This window comes from Aricia agestis, chromosome 1, assembly GCF_905147365.1.
Source record: "Aricia agestis chromosome 1, ilAriAges1.1, whole genome shotgun sequence".
NCBI classification, from domain to species: Eukaryota; Metazoa; Arthropoda; class Insecta; order Lepidoptera; family Lycaenidae; genus Aricia; species Aricia agestis.
In genome coordinates this window covers 11,478,170-11,498,982 of record NC_056406.1, presented here as the reverse complement: position 1 = coordinate 11,498,982, position 20,813 = coordinate 11,478,170, and the positions used below count along the sequence as shown (strand labels likewise).

The following is a 20,813-nucleotide window of genomic DNA, read 5'->3' as shown; positions in this document are numbered from 1 at the left end:
GAGATTTATTAATTAAAATAAAAAAATGAAATTAAATAAAGTAATAACATGACATTTTTTTTTTGCTGTCTGAATACATAATTTGCAAAATTAATTTGTTAGACTAGGATATTGGTGGGGGAATATTTGGTTAAACTTTAAAGTACACACTTAAACTGATTTGATTTTTTATAATAATGTGAAATTTTAAGATCAACAAAATTTTACTTAATATTAGATGATTATGTGAAAGTGTCTGTCTGTTACCTCACGCTTAAAATGCTAAACAGATTTGGATGAAATTTTGTATCGGGATACTTTAAGAGCCGAGAAAGGACATTGCATAGTTCTCGGCATAGCTTCCGCGCGAAAAAGATGAATAAAACTAAAAAAAATAATTGTTACACTTTTATAAAATGTGATATATTTCAGCCCTGCTATAAACTCTACTTCATTATTGCGAGTACTCCTTAACATAAAAGCCTTAATTGTATCAAAATGCACGATAAAGCTATTCCATTGTAAACGACTTCCACAAACAAGCTCACCATATTGCTCTGCACCATTGTAAGTTGGTACCTGTAAAGGACATTAACATTAATTGAAAATGAAATTTACAATAATCGGCCATGTGCGAGTCGGAATCGCGCACGAAGGGTTCCGTACTAGTATAGAGCAAAAATAGACAAAAAAATATTTTTTGTATGGGAGCCCACCTTAATTATTTATTTTTTAATAAAAATAAATAAATAAATAATACTATTAAGTTTACAAAATACATCTATATATATTTTGTGAACTTAATAGTATTATCAACGCACAGTCCAAACCACTGGACGGATCGGGCTGAAATTTGGCATGCGGGTAGATGTTATGACGTAGACATCCGCTAAGAAAGGATTTTAATAAATTCCAACCCCAAGGGGTTCAAATAGGGGATGCAAGTTTGTATATAATAATATGCGAGCGAAGCCGCGGGCAAAAACTCGTTATGATATAAATTTAAGCACCTACTACCTACACACAGCCAATATTTATATTAAATATATTATTACATTAGTTAAAAAGATATTCTGTCTCACAATTGTTTAATCTCAAGAGCCAGGTCTTGATAATTGATTTACATTCGCGAAGAGAAAGGGGATAGAAGTTTAATTTTTTGTTAATTTTATTGTAGAGAAAAATTTAAAGATATGCTCGTTGTCGCCTTGCACGTGTTGTGCGACAATTAACTGTGGGGAGTATATTTGGTATACGACGTTTGTTTCTGCAAATTTGTGGATCGAAAGGGGTATTAGCATGTTGTTTGATTATTATATTATAAACAAATAGCTGCCTAAAGTGAGTAGTTCACACTTTTTATATAAAAGTATGGTGGGATACCTAGGGTCCAAAAGTCATTACTTTAAGTAAAGACCTTTGGGCTCTTTCAAGCTGAATAAGGTATGACTTGCAGGCTCCACCCCATACACATACACAATAACTTATTACTGATTGCGCTAGCGCAAAATAAACGGTGCGGAGGGTTTCAAAATCAGCGGCATAGCGCAGCGATTTAAATGCCCAGATGTACGTGAGGTTATAATTTCAATATGGGGAAGCCAGCTCAATTTACAGACAGACATCGAAGTCTCAGTAATAGGGTCCGGTTTTTACCCTATGGGTACGGAACCCTAAAAATTATATTGTTTTTATCTTTTTGCCTTTTAATATTACCTATCTGGGGGCACGGCAGTGCCCCCGCCAAGTCGAGCAAAAAAGCGGCACGGCCGCACTATCTTTTTCTCGAACCAATTCATTATGAATACAAAAAAGTTAATTAGCGCAACATTTTCCACGCAAATTTTAGTGCCGAAGCCGCGTAAGGCTGTGCCTTGTCGTTATATGCGCGTGATATGATTACCAAATACGATGTTTTAGCTTAAAAGACGGGTGTAAGCGTATCGTATATCATATCTACGATATGTCATGATTGATGACTAATAGACGATTTATATTTTACATTATTCTTGTATACTACACAAAATTGAGTACCAAACACATGCATAAAGTATGCATCTAGACTCGTGGAACAAATTTTTTGACACAGATACTGTTTCATAGTTTTTAGGGTTCCGTACCCAAAGGGTAAAAACGGGACCCTATTATTCGATGCCTGTCCGTCTGTCCGTCTATCCGTCTGTCTGTCTGTCTCTAGGCTGTAACTCAAGAACGGTAATAGCTAGAGAGTTGGAATTTTCACAGATTAATTATGTATTTCTGTTGCCACTACAACAACAAATACTAAAAAGAAAATTAAATATTTAAGGGGGGCTCCCATACAACAAATGTGATTTTTCAAACATTTTTTGTTCGGTATCAATGATGACAACAGATTGGGACCTTGAAATATTCAGAAAATACTCAGCTGTATTTATACTTTAATAATAATAATAAAATAGAAATAAAATTAATAATTAAGGGGGCTCCTATACAAAAATATAATTTTTTAACTATTTTTGCTCTATAATGGTACGGGACCCTTCGTGCGCGAGTCCAACTCGCACTAGGCCGATTTTTATTATTCACGCCGTTTCGACATACCCGTAGCTAGTGCATGGCAAAGTTCTGTGTGAAGTCGTACTCGATGGTGGGTATGACGGACTGCACGAACTTCAGGAACACGATGAGCGAGGCGTGCGCCTGCACGCGCCCGCCGCTCTCCGTCACCGTCTCGATTATTTTCTTCATCACCTCCGCATGTCTGAAAATAAAATAAAAACTGTAATTTTATGCATACTTTGATTCCTTTCTCCACTGTCCTAATGGTCGGTCGGCGTGTTAAGAGAAAATTTGAAAAGACCTCACTCTACTTGTCTCTTACAGCGGGGGCGCTGCTGGTCAAGGAAAACTGTTAAAAAACCAGCCGGCATGTCGCACCACGCGTAGGGTTCCGTAGTATCGCTAGTTTTTGATAAGTCTATGAATGCACATTTAAAGACCGATATTTCGTGCGCGAGCGAAAGCATCTTAATTATAGTCTTCTCTCCCACTCGCGTTTCAAAATTTATTTCTATCCGGCAATCGGACTTTAGAGTGACAATAAGTTTTTTATAAGATTAAAAATACAAGAAATTAATATAATCATATGAAAAACTAATTGAACATATTACTATAATTCAATACCTGCAGGGATGTACAGAAGCCATGCTGGGTCCGGACAGGTGTGGATGAGTTTCCATGGTGACAGTCTTCTTGGCGTGGTCCTGGGACACATCTTCGTACATCTGCTCCACACTCAGTAGCTTACGGTCCTATGAGATTATAAAAAAAATGTTTATAATATTATGATTCTATTGTAAAGAATACTTTTTACTCTAACAACTTTACAAAGGAAAAATAAGCAAATCTATTGTATGCTACACACACATGACACAATCCATACCAATATTATAAATGGAAAAGTGTTTCTGTCTGTCTGCTACCTGTTCATGCCCAATCCAATGAACCAATTTTATTGAAATTTGGTATGAAAATACTTTAGAGTCTGAGGATACTTTTTATCCCAGAAAAATGTACGGTTCCCGCGCGACAAACGAGTTTTGGCGTAACGCAGTTGCGTTGAGTTGACTAGTCATAAATATTTCAAAATCTAATAAAAAAAAAAGTCTGAACGTACGCTTTTTACACTTTGAAATACTATTGTCTATTTATATTTGATATTTCACATTGAATGAACGGATACATTACCTCGTCATATCCAATGAGCCACAGGCGCGGGGTCTGGTAGTACTTGTCGTATGTGATGTGGAGGTCGTAGGTTCGGGTCCGGATTATCTCGTCGCCATCCTGCTTTTGTTTCTTGTCCTTGGGCTCTTTTCGCGTCGTTAGCGCAGTTGACTGCAATAATATAATAAGTAATAACATGAAAACCGAGAAAGTAGAAAAACATGTTAAACACTTAATTAAGTAAGTACATTAAATTCATTGTAAAATAGAATAAAAAAATTTAAAATATTTACATACTTACCTACATAGTAAAACATTACAACATATTTTGTCAAAAGGTCTAGTTACGAAATTTGAGGAATTGCATGGTAATTATTTGCTGATACAATGCAATAATAACAAATTCTTCATCATTAAGGTTGGGTTGCACCAGAGGCGTGGTTATAGTTAAAGTTAAATATGGCGTCCAAACACCCCATATTCTCATACGACATCTGTCAATTTTTCCGGTTATAGTAATTAAGGTTAAAGTCAAAGTTAGTTGGTGCAACCCAGTCTAAATAAAACTGCATAACTGACATACTACTTAATAGTAAGATATTCCCTATATTATAGTAAGTATAGTATAACTATATTATGTATATTATAGGGAATAGGGAATATCCTACTAGTATGTCAGGTATGCAGTTTAATTTAATGATGAAGAATATGTTATTGCTAAATATTCCGCGCGGCCTCGCCCGCGTAATTAAGGAATTTCACAGAAACCGTACATTTTTCCGCAAAAAATAGCCCTTCACATGGTCTATTCTTCATGTGTGCTAAAAACCTAAAAATTGCTCAAATAGTTGTTAAGATGCTAAACAATTTCATATAATTTTCCCCGTTTTTTCCACATTTTCCTCTATTTCTTCGCTCCAATTGATCTTAGTTTAATAATATATTATTATAGCCTATAGCCTTCCTCGATAAATGGGCTAACACTGAAAGATTTTTTCAAATCAAGCAGTTCCTGAGTAAAGCGCATTCAAACAAACTCTTCAGCTTTATAATATTAGTAAAGATTGCATCAGATCAGCAAATAATTACCATGTAATTCCTCAAATTTCGTAACTAGAAATTTTGACAAAATGTTACCAATGATGATAACATTCACACATCCAGATGCGATGATGCGAGATAATAAAACAAGCGTAGAAATTTAATATGCCTGCATTATCGTGCTAACAACATAACCTATACATTTATCAACAAGAAAGAAACAGAAAAGACCAGCAAAAATTGGCCAAGAGCATCGCTGGGTAAGTAAATAAGCTAGAATCTTACTGGATCCACTTCATCCAGAAGGCCAGATTCCTGGAAGTTCTCCATGTCTTCTGCCTCACCGTCTTCATCAGCATCTTCATCGTCATCATCATCATTATCCCCAGCTCCTTCACCATCACTGTCCCCAGTCTCGGCAGCTTCAAGTGTCATTTCACACACCTTACAGAAGGAATTAATAAAATAAATATTAATTAACATAAAGTAAGAAAGTTAATTTTATACTTTCAAGATTTGGCATAAATATGTTGTATGTATAAATATTTTGTGGGTCATTGTCAAATTTTGCGCAGCTTAACTAGTCCCAGAGCTTGGTTTTTTTTAAATTACGATTATATACACGTCATCGTAGAAATAATACATTTAACATATATAATACATCACATTAATAAACACTGGTTAGTAAAATGAAGACTAACGGCCATTCCCAATATTTGATCTATCTCTGGTTTTGCCCTACTAGAGATAGGAATAGCTCAGATTAGACATTAGAGACATATATTTTATGTCAAAGTATGTAAAAAAATAATTTGAAGTTTAACATCACGGCCCACAGTAACAGACCAAGTTCAGTTATTACAGGCATTAGCAAAAAGAAATCTCGAAATTAAGCATGTTTATTTTTATAAAAATTTATGAATTTTAGCCACGATTAGCTGCATAAAATTTGACAATGACCCATGTATGGCATGGCATGGCTTAAATAAAGAGTTGATCATTATAAGGAGTCAACAATACCTTTTCTTCAATAGTAGGTAATCCAGCAGAATCATAGTGGTGTGTGTCAACCCAGCCTCCTTCATCATCATTTTCATCTTCTATCACTTTCTCATTATCTTCACAATATTCAATCTGGAATGCAACAGCTGCCATTTTGTACTTGTTACATTGTAGATAATTTGTGTCAATCAACTGATACCAGGATTGTTTATTAGTGTACACATAAGTATATTATGTAAGAATCAAGCAAATGATTTTATGGAATACACTAAACGCTACCTGCAACTTAATTGGTTTTGAAAAGAAATTATTTATAAGTAACTTGTGAAAAAAAAAAACCTATTTTTAAAGACATTTCAAAATGCTAAGTTCAAAGCAGTAACCACTGATGTAGTCACATAATATTCTAGACATTATCAAGTTTTAATAGCCTTCGATCGTGGAAAATCCAGACACAATAGCTTATCTATTGTTATTGCGGCCTTATTGGGAGCATTAATGAGACTGGTCTACCTCCATACAATTCTTTAGCTTATCTATTGTTATTGCGGCCTTATTGGGAGCATTAATGAGACTGGTCTACCTCCATACAATTCTTGAATACCGTTGTCAAAGAACCTATAAGGTATTGGTTCTTTGACAATGATATAACTACTAATATTTTTTAAGATATCAACTTCAAGATCAAAATCATCTAATTGACGGTTTTACAAGAATATGTATTCTTGAAAAACCGTCAATGTTGTGTTATTTAAATCACAATTCATAAATAAAATAGTAATACACATAATTTACATAGCTTAAACTAGATAGATAATAATGCATAATTAGCATAATTAGAGAACAAACCTGTTTACACCGTCTGTAACACGGAACATTCCTAGTGATAAGAAACTGCTTATCTGGAGGCAGGTATGGTCTAAGCTTAGACTCCTCTCCTTTTGCCCATTGCCAAGTGGGGCAGTGATGCACTAGGTGATCTCCAGCGGCCACAAATTCTTCTGGTGTCAAAACCCCAGTTTCATTAAATTTTGATTCCTGTATTATAAAAGCAAATATTTTTTTAAATATCACTAAGACAACAAAGGGCTCGCTTGTTATGTTCTTATCATTTAAGTAAGGGTAATTTTAGCTCGTAAAATATATTACCTTTAAAACAGGGGTCAGATATCCTGCAACCCCAAGGGCGGTACCCTTTACAGAATTTATTACGCTTTGCATGTTAATGCAAAACCGTTGTAATGAATTGTAGACAAAAAATAATATTATGCACTATTCGAAAAATTTACCACTTTTAGTAAACCTCAGTATTTGATTTCTCAAAAGCTATTTATTGCTTTACAAGCAACAATATATTTAAATCACAACGAGCACAAATACGTTTTATAGATTTATCCTTTAATTAATATAAAAATCATGAGCAAATTTTAATGAGAATTTTGACGATACACAGTGAACTCCAAGCAGCCTAATGACAATTGACAACCATTTGACAACTGAGTACTGACTTTGACATTGCCATATTGTTTTTTTTTTTGGCCGACTTCGATAATACTCTTATAGCGGCTCTACAAGATGGCCTAGCGTTGTGGGCCATTACGATAGGCCTGCGTGGACGTAGTGGCGTAAGATGGCCGATGCAGGTGCCACCAGCGATGGCTGTGGAATGGCGGCGCGGGCGGTGTCTGTTTTTCGGCCGCACATCAAAGGATGATGGCCCAGCGATGGTGGTACGCCTCTACACGTGCCCGATAGGCCCGATACGACAATCGGTGCCCAACCACGGTCGAGTGAGGCCGTCGTATTACAATTTATGAATTTCATTCAAAATTACAAGTACGTGGTCTTATAATGAATTAAGCTATTACTATGATAAAGGCGAAAGTTTGTATGAATGTTTGTTACTTTTGTTACTCTTTTACTCAAAACTACTGAACGGATTTTAATGACAATTATATAGCTCATATTATACATCAGAATAATACAATAGGCTATTATATTATTCTGATGTATAATTTAATTTACCCGACATTCAAAATAAAGGAGGTGTTATGAATATTATGTTACTTTTATTGTTTTCAACGATTACTCCGCCGTTTGTGAACCGATTTGCTATTATCGAATTCCTCATTATTCATTATCATCATCATCACTACCATAAACCATTATTTTAATTTTAGTCTCGAAATAATTATTGAAAACTTTTTGTTCCGCCTGCGGGACTCGAACCCAGGACCCCCGGGATGAGCGCTGCCCACGCGCATTGCGAATTAATTTTCATCGATATTTTCATGGAAATAAGATATTTTCCCACATCAAAATGTAGCCTATGTCCTTTCTCAGACTCTAGAATAATTGTGTACAAAATTTCATTGCAATCGGTTCAGTAGTTTTGGCATGAAAGCGAGACAGACAGACAGACAGACAGACAGAGATACTTTCGCATTTATAATATTAGTATGGATAAAGCCTCAAATAGAATATCAGTAACCAATTATCATAAACTAGATGTACCGCGCGGCTTCGCCCGCGTAAATTAGGAATTTTACGGAAACCGTACATTTTCCCATAAAAATAGCTCTTATGTCCCTACTCCCTTCACTTGGTTTACTCTATATCTGTGCCAAATATTACCATAAAAATTGCTCCAGTAGTTCGTAATTTCTAATATTTCCCCCGTTTTTCCCACTGAAAAATCTGATTTCCCCCCCCCCCCGGCCCAGAACCTGGGTGATTTGCCCCCCCCCCCCCCCTGGCCCAGAACCTGGGAGATTTGCCCCCCCCCCTGGCACCAGAACCTGGGTAATTTTCCCCCCCCTGGCCAAGAACCTGGGTACGCCCATGTCTCTGATTTTCCGTTTCTCCTGTTACCTGCAACTCTAGAACCTTCATTCACTTTTGTGCTTGCCACGAACGCACTAAAATTTAACTTTAAAAATTATTTTCATACTAATTTTGGTTTCAAAATGCCTAAACGCAAAAACGAGAAGTCGTTAGATTATATTGTTAAAAAGTTAAAGTGGCTAGAAAAGGAGATAAAACGGCGACCTCGGCGATCTAGCTCTTCGTCCTCGAGCGTATCTTCGTCATCCAGTTCCACTTCAGGTGAACGTGATGTTAACGGTAAGTTTGCATTTTGTTTTAGTGACACATGGATGGTTACAAAACGGATAATATTTTAATAAGGGCAATTCAGGGAGTCTTTAGGATTATCTCACTGCCTAAATAAAAATACATTCAGGGTAGTCTGCAGGACTATTCGCGCATATTTTAAATTATTGCACTCAGGGTAGTCTGTAGGACTATTCGCGCAATATTACATTTACTTTGCATTCAGAATAGTCTGTGGGACTATTTGTCGCATTAATAAATTATTACATTCATAATAATCTGTAAGATTATTTGTCGCGTTGACAAATTGAGGGTAGTTCAATAAGGGCAATTCAGGGAGTATATATAGGATTATCTCGCCTGCCCTAACTAAAATTGCATTCAGGGTAGTCTGCAGGACTATTCGCGCATATTTTAAATTATTGCACTCAGGGTAGTCTGTAGGACTATTCGCGCAATATTACATTTATTTTGCATTCAGAATAGTCTGTGTCGCATTTAAAAATTATTACATTCATAATAATCTCTAAGATTATTCGCCACGTAGAAAAATTGAGGGTAGTTAAAAAAAATGCATTTCTATTTTTAGATTATCACTCTGCAACTGAAAATCTGGAACAGACGATTAACGAGGATATTTTAGCCATTCCATCTACTTCGGGGGCTCAAGAGCAATCCGTTGTAGAAAAACAAAATACGGATTTGAATCCGGCATTTCTTGAAGTTTTGGGCATTGATCCTAATTCTATTACAAATTATGGACCGGAAATTAATCCTGAATTGGCAACAAGAATAAATTACGTTTTAATTTAATATCGAATTATTACAAAAACTTGTAGACGCTACACGTCTTTTATGTGACGAGCAATATAATGATTCCGTAGCTCGTAGAAATTTTGCATTATCTACAGTTAAAAAAGAGCTCCAAGATCAATTATTAGCTAACACAAAAATTACCAAGTATTTATTTGGAAATAATCTCGCTGAAACGCTTAAAGTAGCTAAAGCAGTCACTAAATCGGGAACCGCTTTAAAAGACCAATCAAATACAGGCGTGAGACATTAAAAAACTGGAAATCGACGCCTGCGAAGCGCAGGCAGTTCCCAGGCCAGTCCACCCGTCACCAGCGTTCAGTTCCATCATCCAGAACCATGACACGCAATCATCCACCCCAGAAACAACACGCGCCTCAAGGGAGCTCGTGGAACGCGTCGTCTCATCGACAGCGACAACCACGGAAGCGATAGATGATACTAGCGAGGTAAGCTACGCAGGTCCTCTTAGCTTTTTTATTAAACAATGGTCAATGATAACTAAGGACCGAAAAATCTTGTCATGGATTAACGGTTATAAAATAACATTTAGTAAATTAGTTTTGCAGTCGACTCCACGCTACACAGTAATTAAATCAAAATCACAACAAATTAATTTTGACTATGCAATAAATAAATTAAAAAATATAGGCGCTATTGTAGAATGTGACCATTGTCCTGGAGAATTTATATCAAGTGCTTTTCTCATTCCAAAACCAGATGGCACAATGAAATTTATTCTTAACTTAAAAGAACTGAATAAATATATAAATACTAAACATTTTAAAATGGAAGACTTGCGTACAGTTTTAAAATTGGTATCTAAAAATTGTTTCATGTCTACAATAGACTTAAAGGATGCTTACATGTTAATAAATATCCACCCAAATTCAAGAAAGTATTTAAGATTTTGCATTATTCAAGAGGACAATACTAAAACTATTTACGAATTTCAAGTTTTACCATTTGGACTGTGCGCGGCACCTTATATTTTTACTAAATTATTAAAACCGGTGCTTAAGGTATTAAGGTCCTGTGGATTTTTATCCTCTTGCTACTTGGATGATATAATGTTATTAGGTAATACATTCGAAGATTGTGAATTAAATGTAAAGACGAGTCGTGAATTTTTACAAGCCCTAGGATTTATTCTAAATTTAGATAAATGTTGCTTATATTTGGGTTTTATTATAAATTAAAACGATTGGACTATTAGTTTACCTCAGGATAAAAGAACGAAAATAAAAAAGCAACTAAGTAAGTTCTTAAATATTAATCGGTGTAAAATTAGGGAATGGGCAAAACTTATAGGCCTCCTGGTTTCGGCCTGTCCAGGTGTAGAATACGGGTAGATGCACATAAAAGATTTAGAAGAATGTAAATATTTAAATTTAGAAAAGGACGAGTTTTACGATAATTATATGGATATCCCAAGTTCAACGAAAGTTGACATCCAATGGTGGTTGAATTCCATAGGCAATACTGTACTAAAAATTAAAGACCATAATTTTTGTCGCGAAATTTATTCTGACGCCTCAACAACGGGGTGGTGCGTGTGAGGGTCAATCGGCAGGGGGACAATGTTCACAGTCTGAAAAACAACAACATATTAATTATCTAGAATTACTAGCTGCTTATTTTGCATTACGAATTTTTCCGAAAAATTGTTATAATTGTCAAATACTATTAAGAATAGACAATACGACGGCCGTTAGTTATGTTAACCGTATGGGTGGAATACGGTTTCCCGCACTCAATAAAATAACTAAAGACATATGGCAATGGTGCGAGGAAAGAAAATTATACATTACAGCAGCATATATTAAATCTGCAGACAATTTTATTGCGGATCGGGAATCTCGAAAAATGCATCCTGATACAGAGTGGGAGATATTAGATACTGGGTTTCGCCAAATAGTTTCAACTTTAGATCTGCCAGACATCGATTTATTTGCAAATCGAATAAATAAAAAATGTGAAAATTACGCATCATGGCAATTAGACCCTGATGCAATTGTCATTGACGCTTTTACAGTGAATTGGTCACAAATCACAATATTATTTTTACGCTTTCCCTCCAGTAGCGTGTATATTAAAAGCCATAAGAAAGATAATAAATGATAAAGCAACAGGCATTATGGTCGTACCAAATTGGTCCTCTCAATCTTGGTATCCTCTTTTTACTAGTTTAATAGTCTCAGAAATTATACAATTAGATTCAAGTAATTTTGTTATACCAAATTTCAGTATCAATTCAACTACCCTGGTTGCCGCAGTGTTATCCGGACGGCAATGATGAGTAGAGGTGTTCCATCAACAGCGGTAAACATTACTATAGCGTCGTTATCAGACAATACTTACAAACAATATAACGTTTGTATTAAAAGATGGTGTGAATATGCACATAGAAATAAGGTTGATTTATTTAAGCCGTCAGTTTCTATGATTTTAGATTTTCTAACAGAAATTTTTGATAAAGGTAACCAGTATAACACTATTAATAGCTATAAATCAGCTCTGGCTTTAATATTTGGAGATGTTATGCGCAATGAGATATTTTCAAGATTTTCTAAAGGTGTATACAGACTAAGACCATCAATGCCAAAGTATAATGTAACATGGGATGCTAATATAGTTTTAAATTATTTAGCGTCGTTACATCCTAATGATATTTTATCATTAGAAAAACTTACTAAGAAATGCATAACATTACTAGCTTTAGTAACTGCACACAGGGTGCAGATTTTATCAAAAATATATTTAAATAACATTATTATGACCGAGAAAGAGATTCTAATAAAAATAACTGATTTAATAAAAACTTCTAATCCTAAAAGAATGCAACCCATTTTACATTTGCCTTATTTTCCAGAGAAATCTGAAATATGTCCAGCCAAAACTTTATTGGCTTATATAAACAAAACATCTGATTTCAGAAATTGTAATAATGTTTTTATTTCATTTAGGAAACCATATAATCCTGTGTCAAGTCAAACATTAAGTAGGTGGATTAAGGATATGTTAAAAGATAGTGGAGTTGATGTGTCGTTATTCTCTAGTCACAGTACCCGTCACGCTTCAACTTCATAAGCATTTAAACGAAGAGTAAATTTAGATGTTATTCGCCAAACAGCAGGTTGGACAGGCAACTCCACTACCTTTGCGCGTTTCTATAATAGACCTTTTATTGAAGGTGATTCAAATAATTTTGCTATGTCATTTATGACAGACACTTAAGACAAATTATGTACAAATAAGATTTTTTTTTCTTTCTTTGATTAATATGTATGAAAATAAAGCATAAATAAAATGACATATCTTGTTTGATCTCTAAACATCTACAGTGTAAAAAGGTATACTAATATCGAGGACAAACCTCCGAAGTATAATTATTGACTAAACGAACTTACGTTACGTTCAATCAAAATTATACGAGGGGTTTGTCCGAAGATATTAGTAGGAACTCCCACCCAACCCGGTTTTCGGTAGATAACACCCGAGTAAGAGATGTCATTTTATTTTTGGCTCTGAACTAAATGAAGGTTCTAGAGTTGCAGGTAACAGGAGAAACGGAAAATCAGAGACAAGAAGCGGGAAAATATTATGGAGACAATCGAAATCCAGAGACAACTTTTTATTTTTTTCTTGACTCTAAAATGATGCTATGACGTGGTAACAAATAGAGGTGAAACTACAGTGTAAAAAGGTATACTAATATCTTCGGACAAACCCTTTGAACTTCACGTAAGGTAAGTTCGTTTAATCAATAATTATAAATCAATATTAGTCGTTAGTTTAGTTTATTTTTCGCTAAGTCAAATTAATACCGCTCATGTTATTAAAACAGTATGTTCATCATCAGGCGCAAAGCAATTTGTTATTCGCTCAGTTTATTATTTCCCAAAAAAAAATCCAATGATCAAAGATATTTTTTTTAAATCTGCTGTCAAAAATTGCCATCAGATCCTGCGGGGCTAAAATGGTCGCTTTGGAGAATCATATTATGAATAATTTTAAGATTCATTTTTTAAAATCGCAAAATGCAAGTCTGCTTGCAATTCATATCTAGTAATTCGTACTAATTTGACATTTGTCAGTTTGACAGTTTGACAATTTATTTGCTGAATTGATTGACTCAACGACTGATTGTATTTGAGAGGAATTGCTAAATGTGACCATTTTAGCCCCGCTGGTAGATCTATCTAAGGCCTCTTGGATATCTCTAGTGGCTCGGCGCGACGTGTGGCAGATTCAGGCAACACGTGGATGTCAGAGTGCGATCAGCTGTTTTACAGGGAGTCAATGACCGCTAGCGACAAGTTAGCCCGAGTGGAGTGTAGTTAAAAATGAGAACACGTTGAAAACCTTAAAAAGTGCTCTGAAAAAGGTAAATATGAGCGGTACGACTACGAGTTGTGTTGTAGGCTGCAAATATTCCCAATCTCGGAATCGTGAATAAACGTTTTATTCGTTTCTGAGACGGAATTGGCCATGGTTATATAGCCGAAGTGCCATAATAAGAAAAAACAACACGTCAACTGTCATTCATTTTTGGCAAAGTCAGATTTCAATTTTCAGAAGAAGCGCATCACAATTTGATAACAATAAAATAATATCTATTTGCTTACATTGTAATTTATTTTGAGTCGTAAAATGATATAAGTTTTGTGTATTTGCTGGATAAATTGCTTCTTAAACTACCACCTACCATAAAATAATATCATGGATGACGTTTTGGATGAAACTGTTTCTTTGGAAGATCTACGGGTATGTTCTTTGTAATAATACGAATTATAGCTGAAATCGTAATGACTCATACATTTTGTATTACCTACAATTTCATCATGTTATTCATTTTAGAAATTTGAAAAGATTTACCATGAACAATTAATGAATCTAAATGAAGTAAATCCTAAAGCGCAATTTGAATATGCTTGGTGTTTGGTTCGAAGCAAACATTCTGTTGATATACGAAAGGTATGTATTGAGTTTGGTGTGTGTGCCGTATCTGATTGTATATATACCTGTTTGTGGCAATTGGTATCTGCTTAGATGATGAACAAATTTTAAAAAAGGTCAAATCATAATCTTTATTCTGCTTTACAAAAATAGTTCTAAGGACCTAAAAGTTTTGCGCTATAAAGTGTAAACTAAGGGACCAACTTCAAGCTGGGCAATTGTGTTGCTACTTTGGATGTAATTATTTCAATTTTTAAATAAAAATCAAAATTGTTATGATATTACTGTTTTTTTCCTGATTTAATACTTTGTAACAAAACATTTCAGGGAATAATGCTGTTAAAAGAACTATCCTTGCGCCATCCTGAAGGCAAAAGAGATTACCTTTTCTACCTTGCTGTTGGTAATGCTAGAATTAAGGAATATAACAAGGCACTTCACTATGTCAAAACATTCCTTGAAATAGAACCTGCCAACCAACAGGTTCTTGCACTTGAAGTAAGTAAATTCGAGATTTTTTACAGCATGCAGTAGATCACCAATTTAACTGCACCATGTGGATATTATAGATGGGTGTTTCGAAATCAAATTATGTATTAATACATTAATTGAAAGTCGCAAAATCTACCACAGAAGAGTGTTCTCTAGAATTAGACAAAAGAAACTGTTTCATTATTGTAATACATAGTATCGTTTGAGAATTTTCTCAAGTGATACTATATATTACAATAATGAAGATAAAGTTTAAAATCATATGACACTGATAATGCGCGCCTCTGTGGTGCCTCGGTATGAATTGACCCTTAGTAGTTAGTAGAAATTTAATAGATGTAGACTGTAGACATAATTGATGCTCTGCTTTATCTGCATCAATATCCCAATTCATATTTTTAAATACAGGAAAGTCAAAGTTTGCTCTGTTCATTCTCGGTTGAGTTACATTTTAAGTTCTTTATTAAAAACTAAACTCTATTTGAGATCATTCTGTTCCTTGACCACAATTTACATACTTTATTCTAATACTCTAAATGAATGTAAAGTAATAAAATAATGTACTTTAGTAAAGATCCCATCATAAATTAATGATGAAGGATAAGAACTCATTTTGTTTTAAATTAGTATATTTTACCATTGATTTCAGAGACAAATTAATAAACGCGTGGAAAAGGAAGGTATCAAGGGTATAGCAATAGCTGGTGGAACTATACTTGCGGTTGGCAGCCTCGTCGGCCTGGGCATTGCACTGGCATCCAAGGCAGCTAAAGGGAAATAGTATTTAGCTCTCATGTAAGTTATCTTTACATAGTATAAAATGACATTCCTTATACCTTCTCATGGCTACATATCATTAAAACTAAGTTTCTTGATAATATAATATATAAAAAAATCATCATTGGCAGATATAGACCTACTTACTAATAGTTATTTGTTAAGCTATGTGGAGTAACGCCTCTGTGGTCTAGTGGTTAGGACAATTTTTTTTTTATGAAATAAGGGGGCAAACAAGCAAACGGGTCACCTGATGGAAAGCAACTTCCGTCGCCCATGGACACTCGCAGCATCAGAAGAACTGCAGGTGCATTGCCGGCCTTTTAAGAGAGAATAGGGTAATAGGGGAGGGTAGGGATGGGAAGGGAATAGGGGAGGGTAGGGAAGGGAATAGGGTAGGGGATTGGGCCTCCGGTAAACACACTCACTCGGCGAAACACAGGGCAAGCGGCTCTCCCACGTATTTTTTTTATTTTTTATTATGAAATAAGGGGGCAAACGAGCAAACGGGTCACCTGATGGAAAGCAACTTCCATCGCCCATGGACACTCGCAGCATCAGGAGAGTTGCAAGTGCGTTGCCGGGCCTTTTAAGAGGGAATAGGGTAGGGGAGGGTAGGGAAGGGAATGGGGTAGGGGATTGGGCCTCCGGTAAACTCACTCACTCGGCGAAACACAGCGCAAGCGCTGTTTCACGCCGGTTTTTTGTGAGAACGTGGTATTTCTTCGGTCGAGCCGGCCCATTTGTGCCGAAGCACGTATAAATGCAGGCTGATCACCTGATTGTCTGACAAGTAAGATGATCCAGGTGTCGGATGGGCATGTAAAAAGTCGGTCCTGCGCCTGATCTCGCCGGTCGTGTCGGTCTTCCATCCCACTGGGTTATGAGAGTAAAGGACTAGAGAGTGCTCTTGTGTACTGCATACACACTTGGGCACTATACAATTACTCCTGCGTGGCTGGCCTGGTTTCAATTAAACCGGCCACCATCACCGAAACTGGTGTGGGAGCTATTATTATTATTATGTGGAGTCAATGTAACTTACCTGTGCTTGACATAACCTGAACAAACTATGTAGGTCCGCTATCTGCCTATGATTCAATTTTTCTCATGGTACTTTGCGCTATACAATGCTGGTTTGGGTCATCTGTATTATAATATAATAAAGTAGTTTAAACTATTGATTTAATTTCTTGATAAAATAAGCAAATATTTAATGATCTTTGTGTGTTTGTTAGTGTCTTATCAGTGTCTAAGAATTGAAATATTTATTACTATGACCAACTGTTACAAGTACTTATATTTATCATTATAACAATAACCAAATACTGTGATAACAATTAATGACTATAAAAGTTACTGATTTGATAAATCTACACAAAAGTCACTTCTTATATAGGTAGAGGAAAACTGGATATATTAAGCTGAGGAAAATTTTCTTCACATTTTATATAAAAATTCAAAATGTTTTTTTATAAAGTTTATTTACAATTGATTAAAGTTGGTAGGGACATGATCCCATTGCTATAAAAATTTTGGGGCGTCTGATGAAAAAACTGCGACAAGTGGTTTTGGCAGTCCTCTTGTGATGTCAACCTGACACTACCTAAGGAATTTTGCAGCGACCGAAACAGCTGGAAATCTGAAGGTGCAAGGTCAGGACTATACAGTGGATGCATTAACACTGAGTGGCTAAAGATGTGTGAGGTCTAGCGTTATCATGGTGAAAAACCACACCCCTTCTATTAATTTTTTTTAAAATGAAATAAAAGGGCAAACGAGCAAACGGGTCACCTGATGGAAAGCAACTTCCGTCGCCCATGGACACTCGCAGCATCAGAAGAGTTGCAAGTGCGTTGCCGGCCTTTTAAGAGGGAATAGGGTAAGAAAATCAAATGAAAATCTCACATTTACCTAATTTGAATTTGGAATTGTCTTCTCTAAAATTAAAACTTTTTAATGATACCAAAATCAGCCAGATACAATTGGTATCTATAGGCCACGAGATTTTAAGGCAAGTTCATACATACTATAATGCGAAAAGACTTTTTCCCCAACTTATTTTTATGTAGGTCTATAAAAACAAATGCATTTTAGAGAAAAATCAGAGTTGTATTAGTAAAAACTCAATTATAGTTTCCTGTATAAATATAAACAATTTACTTACCTACAAGATAAACAAATCCGTTATCATTACAACCAGTTTTGCCATTTCTCTCTGCTCTTAAGGCGGGGATCAATCTCAATCAAAAACGATAACCTTGTACACAACCAAAGACCAAGCGTATACGCATCGCAATAAGATTCATTTTAGCTTAGCATAAAATTATAACAACAAGGGCGGATCTTCTCTATTTTTCATGTTTTTTTTAAATATCTTTGGAAATAAATATTAAGAAACAAAATTGTTCGGTTAAAGAAATTTTAATATACATTTACTAACAATTTATTCAAATAAAATGTATAATTATCCCAGTTAATACTTATATTTCGATGAAATAGAGTTTTTTCGGAGGTAAGTTTGTAAATTAATTACAGCCAAAGTATTACGTTTCATTAAAATGTTTACGGTTTAAGGTATTTTAAATATTGTGCTTTATATCTCATATTTTTTAACACTTCGTTATTATATTGGAACTAGGTAAACCGGGAGTCACGGAATAACAAATTGGGGTTTATCCTCGCCTTAAGCAGAAATCCTTAAGGGCCCTTCTACACGACGTTTTTTTTACGCTCGTTTTTATCGATACAAATGCAAGGTTAACGCTCAGCAAACGCAAGGAAGCCGACACGTTTTAACCTTTACACACGATCCTATTTTTGTATCGAAACAAACGCCACGTTTTTCGAACGCAACTAGGACGTGCTGTGAGCGCGCGGTTGTATCGCGTCTGTATCGCGTTTATATCGCGTTCGTGTCACATGCGGTGTGCGGTTGGGGACACGGCGCGCGCTCCCCTCCTCCACTCGTCGTTCCCCGCTGAGTCGCAGTGCGTGTGTATCGAATATCGATACAACGAGTATTTAACAGTAGTAGTAACAGTATACTACTGTTATTAAACTCTAAGCGATACAAACGAGTGTTCAACGCGCGTTTTATTAGCGTTCGACTTGCGTCTGTATCGATACAAACGCGTGTTAAAAGCGCGCTTCATCTTGCGTTTGTATCGATACAAACGCGCGTTTCATTTGCGTCAAAAAAACGTGTAATATCTGCCAAAACGCGATGAAAACGCGCAGATGACGCGCGCATCAGAAACGCGCGTCGACAGCGCGCAAAAAGAACGTCGTGTGGATGGGCCCTAACCTTTTGTTTATAAAGGAATGGATTTTAATAATACATGGGCCTTGGGTTGGTGACTTATGTAGTTTGAAGTGTTTTAAATCATAAATTATAATAATGTTTGGTGCGATATCAATCTCCATTCCACCAGCGCTTCTTTAGTAAAAGTTATCTGTGTCTGACTACTCTACAGTGTATTTAATACTTATTCAGATTCATATTTCGTTTCAGAATGAACGCTGCGGCTGGTGTTCATTATCTTCTCAATCGGAGGGATGCCCGCAAAGAGTAAACCAAAAAAATGTAATTTGTTTCGTCTTTAGTCGGTAGAAATCACGCAAAAGTATTTCATAACTTAAGAAATTATTTATTATGTATTGTATTTTATTTGTTTAGGCTTAAAGTTTAGCATGTGATATATTTAATATAATTTTATACTTTCATTCCGTACAATGTGATTTCCTTTAACATTGCCACAAAAATGTCACTGCTTTCAAAATAATATAATATGGAGTTATACTTTGGGTTTAAATTTTCCTTTAGTTATATTAAATGTAATTATTGAAGCATAAAAATTTCTGGCTTTATGCAACTCAAAAGTTTCATGTGCCCTTTTAAGGAGTGAGCACACTGAGACGGGCCGTGCCGGGGCTCTGCGTGCCAGGGCTCATCGCAAAAATCCGCCTCCATACAATTTGTATGGAAGCGGAAATCCGCTGCGCCCCGACACAGTGCCCCGACACACACACAGATACGCGCATCCGCTTCCATACAAATTGTATGGAGGCGGATTTTTGCGATGAGCCCCGGCACGCTGAGCCCCGGCAAGGCCCGTCTCAGTGTGCTCACTCCTTAAAGTGATGACGCTCTATTGGAAATACTGGAATCTATCAGCGAAGGTAGAAAATAATAAGACATATTTAAAACAATTATTTTTTATTATCTTGTTTACCATTATGTAGTGAAGCGGTATACATGTAGTATACTAATTTACAACGGCAGAGACGTGGCGTTTTATAAACAAAATCTAAAGTCTAATTCATCAAAATAACTATTCTGTAGTGAATACTAAGTACGCTTACATGGCAACACTCGGGATCGTATAACGCGGCGCCACCGTCGAACGTTTGTAACAATTTGGAAGAAAATAAAGGTGACGTAACCTTATACAATGTAAATACACGATTGTTAATGTTCCAATGTTAAAAGAGGTTTAAATAACTTGCACAGTTACAAGATTAGCCCAAAACAAAACATCAAATCGACTAACAACTATCTCATACTTATATTTTAAAAACTAGTTAATTTTTTGTGCTTCAAATATTGAAACAGTCATAAATAACTCTCGTGAGAACGTAATGTACGTTAATAAAATAATAGACAAAAATAATACAATAGAATACAATAGTCGAAAACTCAATAGAATAATGTTCACAATACACTCTATGGCAATCGAATAATAATTGAAATAATCGTATATTAAAAGGATTATACAATATTCTAATAATAATATTTTTGTGAGAACAAATATTTTTAGCACTTTGAAATTAAATAAAGTGCAAAACTAAACTAAGTAGGTAATAAGGCGGTAATGTACAAAATGAATTTTGTGACCTTAGGACGTGGAGCGGGCGGGCTTACAAATGGT

At 35.5% G+C, this 20,813-nt stretch overlaps 2 protein-coding genes across 2 annotated transcripts; one reads left to right on the top strand and one right to left on the bottom strand.

Annotated features, from left to right (window-relative positions):
* Window positions 1-239: 239 nt before the first annotated feature.
* LOC121727349 (ubiquitin-like-conjugating enzyme ATG3) lies at window positions 240-7,186 on the bottom strand. Its single transcript, XM_042115134.1, has 8 exons — window positions 6,880-7,186; window positions 6,580-6,768; window positions 5,749-5,862; window positions 5,014-5,172; window positions 3,709-3,858; window positions 3,145-3,272; window positions 2,563-2,722; window positions 240-558 (listed from the first exon to the last, which is right to left on the bottom strand). Exons 1-7 carry the CDS (start codon window positions 6,949-6,951, stop codon window positions 2,569-2,571), a joined length of 966 nt encoding a protein of 321 aa, XP_041971068.1. The 5' UTR covers window positions 6,952-7,186; the 3' UTR covers window positions 240-558; window positions 2,563-2,568.
* Window positions 7,187-14,232: 7,046 nt separating this feature from the next.
* Window positions 14,233-19,684, top strand: LOC121727358 (mitochondrial fission 1 protein). The gene is made up of 5 exons (XM_042115147.1): window positions 14,233-14,421; window positions 14,515-14,631; window positions 14,941-15,111; window positions 15,755-15,900; window positions 19,397-19,684. Exons 1-4 carry the CDS (start codon window positions 14,377-14,379, stop codon window positions 15,884-15,886), a joined length of 465 nt encoding a protein of 154 aa, XP_041971081.1. The 5' UTR covers window positions 14,233-14,376; the 3' UTR covers window positions 15,887-15,900; window positions 19,397-19,684.
* Window positions 19,685-20,813: the final 1,129 nt, after the last annotated feature.

Coding starts and splice junctions, on each gene's coding strand:
- LOC121727349 (XM_042115134.1), bottom strand. CDS start 6,951: ATGCAAAGCGTAATAAATTCTGTAAAGGGTACCGCCCTTGGGGTTGCA. Junction 3,859..5,013: donor TTCTGGATGAAGTGGATCCA/GTAAGATTCTAG, acceptor ATATTATTGCAG/TCAACTGCGCTAACGACGCG. Junction 3,273..3,708: donor GGCTCATTGGATATGACGAG/GTAATGTATCCG, acceptor ATAATCTCATAG/GACCGTAAGCTACTGAGTGT.
- LOC121727358 (XM_042115147.1), top strand. CDS start 14,377: ATGGATGACGTTTTGGATGAAACTGTTTCTTTGGAAGATCTACGG. Junction 14,632..14,940: donor ATTCTGTTGATATACGAAAG/GTATGTATTGAG, acceptor AAAACATTTCAG/GGAATAATGCTGTTAAAAGA. Junction 15,112..15,754: donor AACAGGTTCTTGCACTTGAA/GTAAGTAAATTC, acceptor CATTGATTTCAG/AGACAAATTAATAAACGCGT.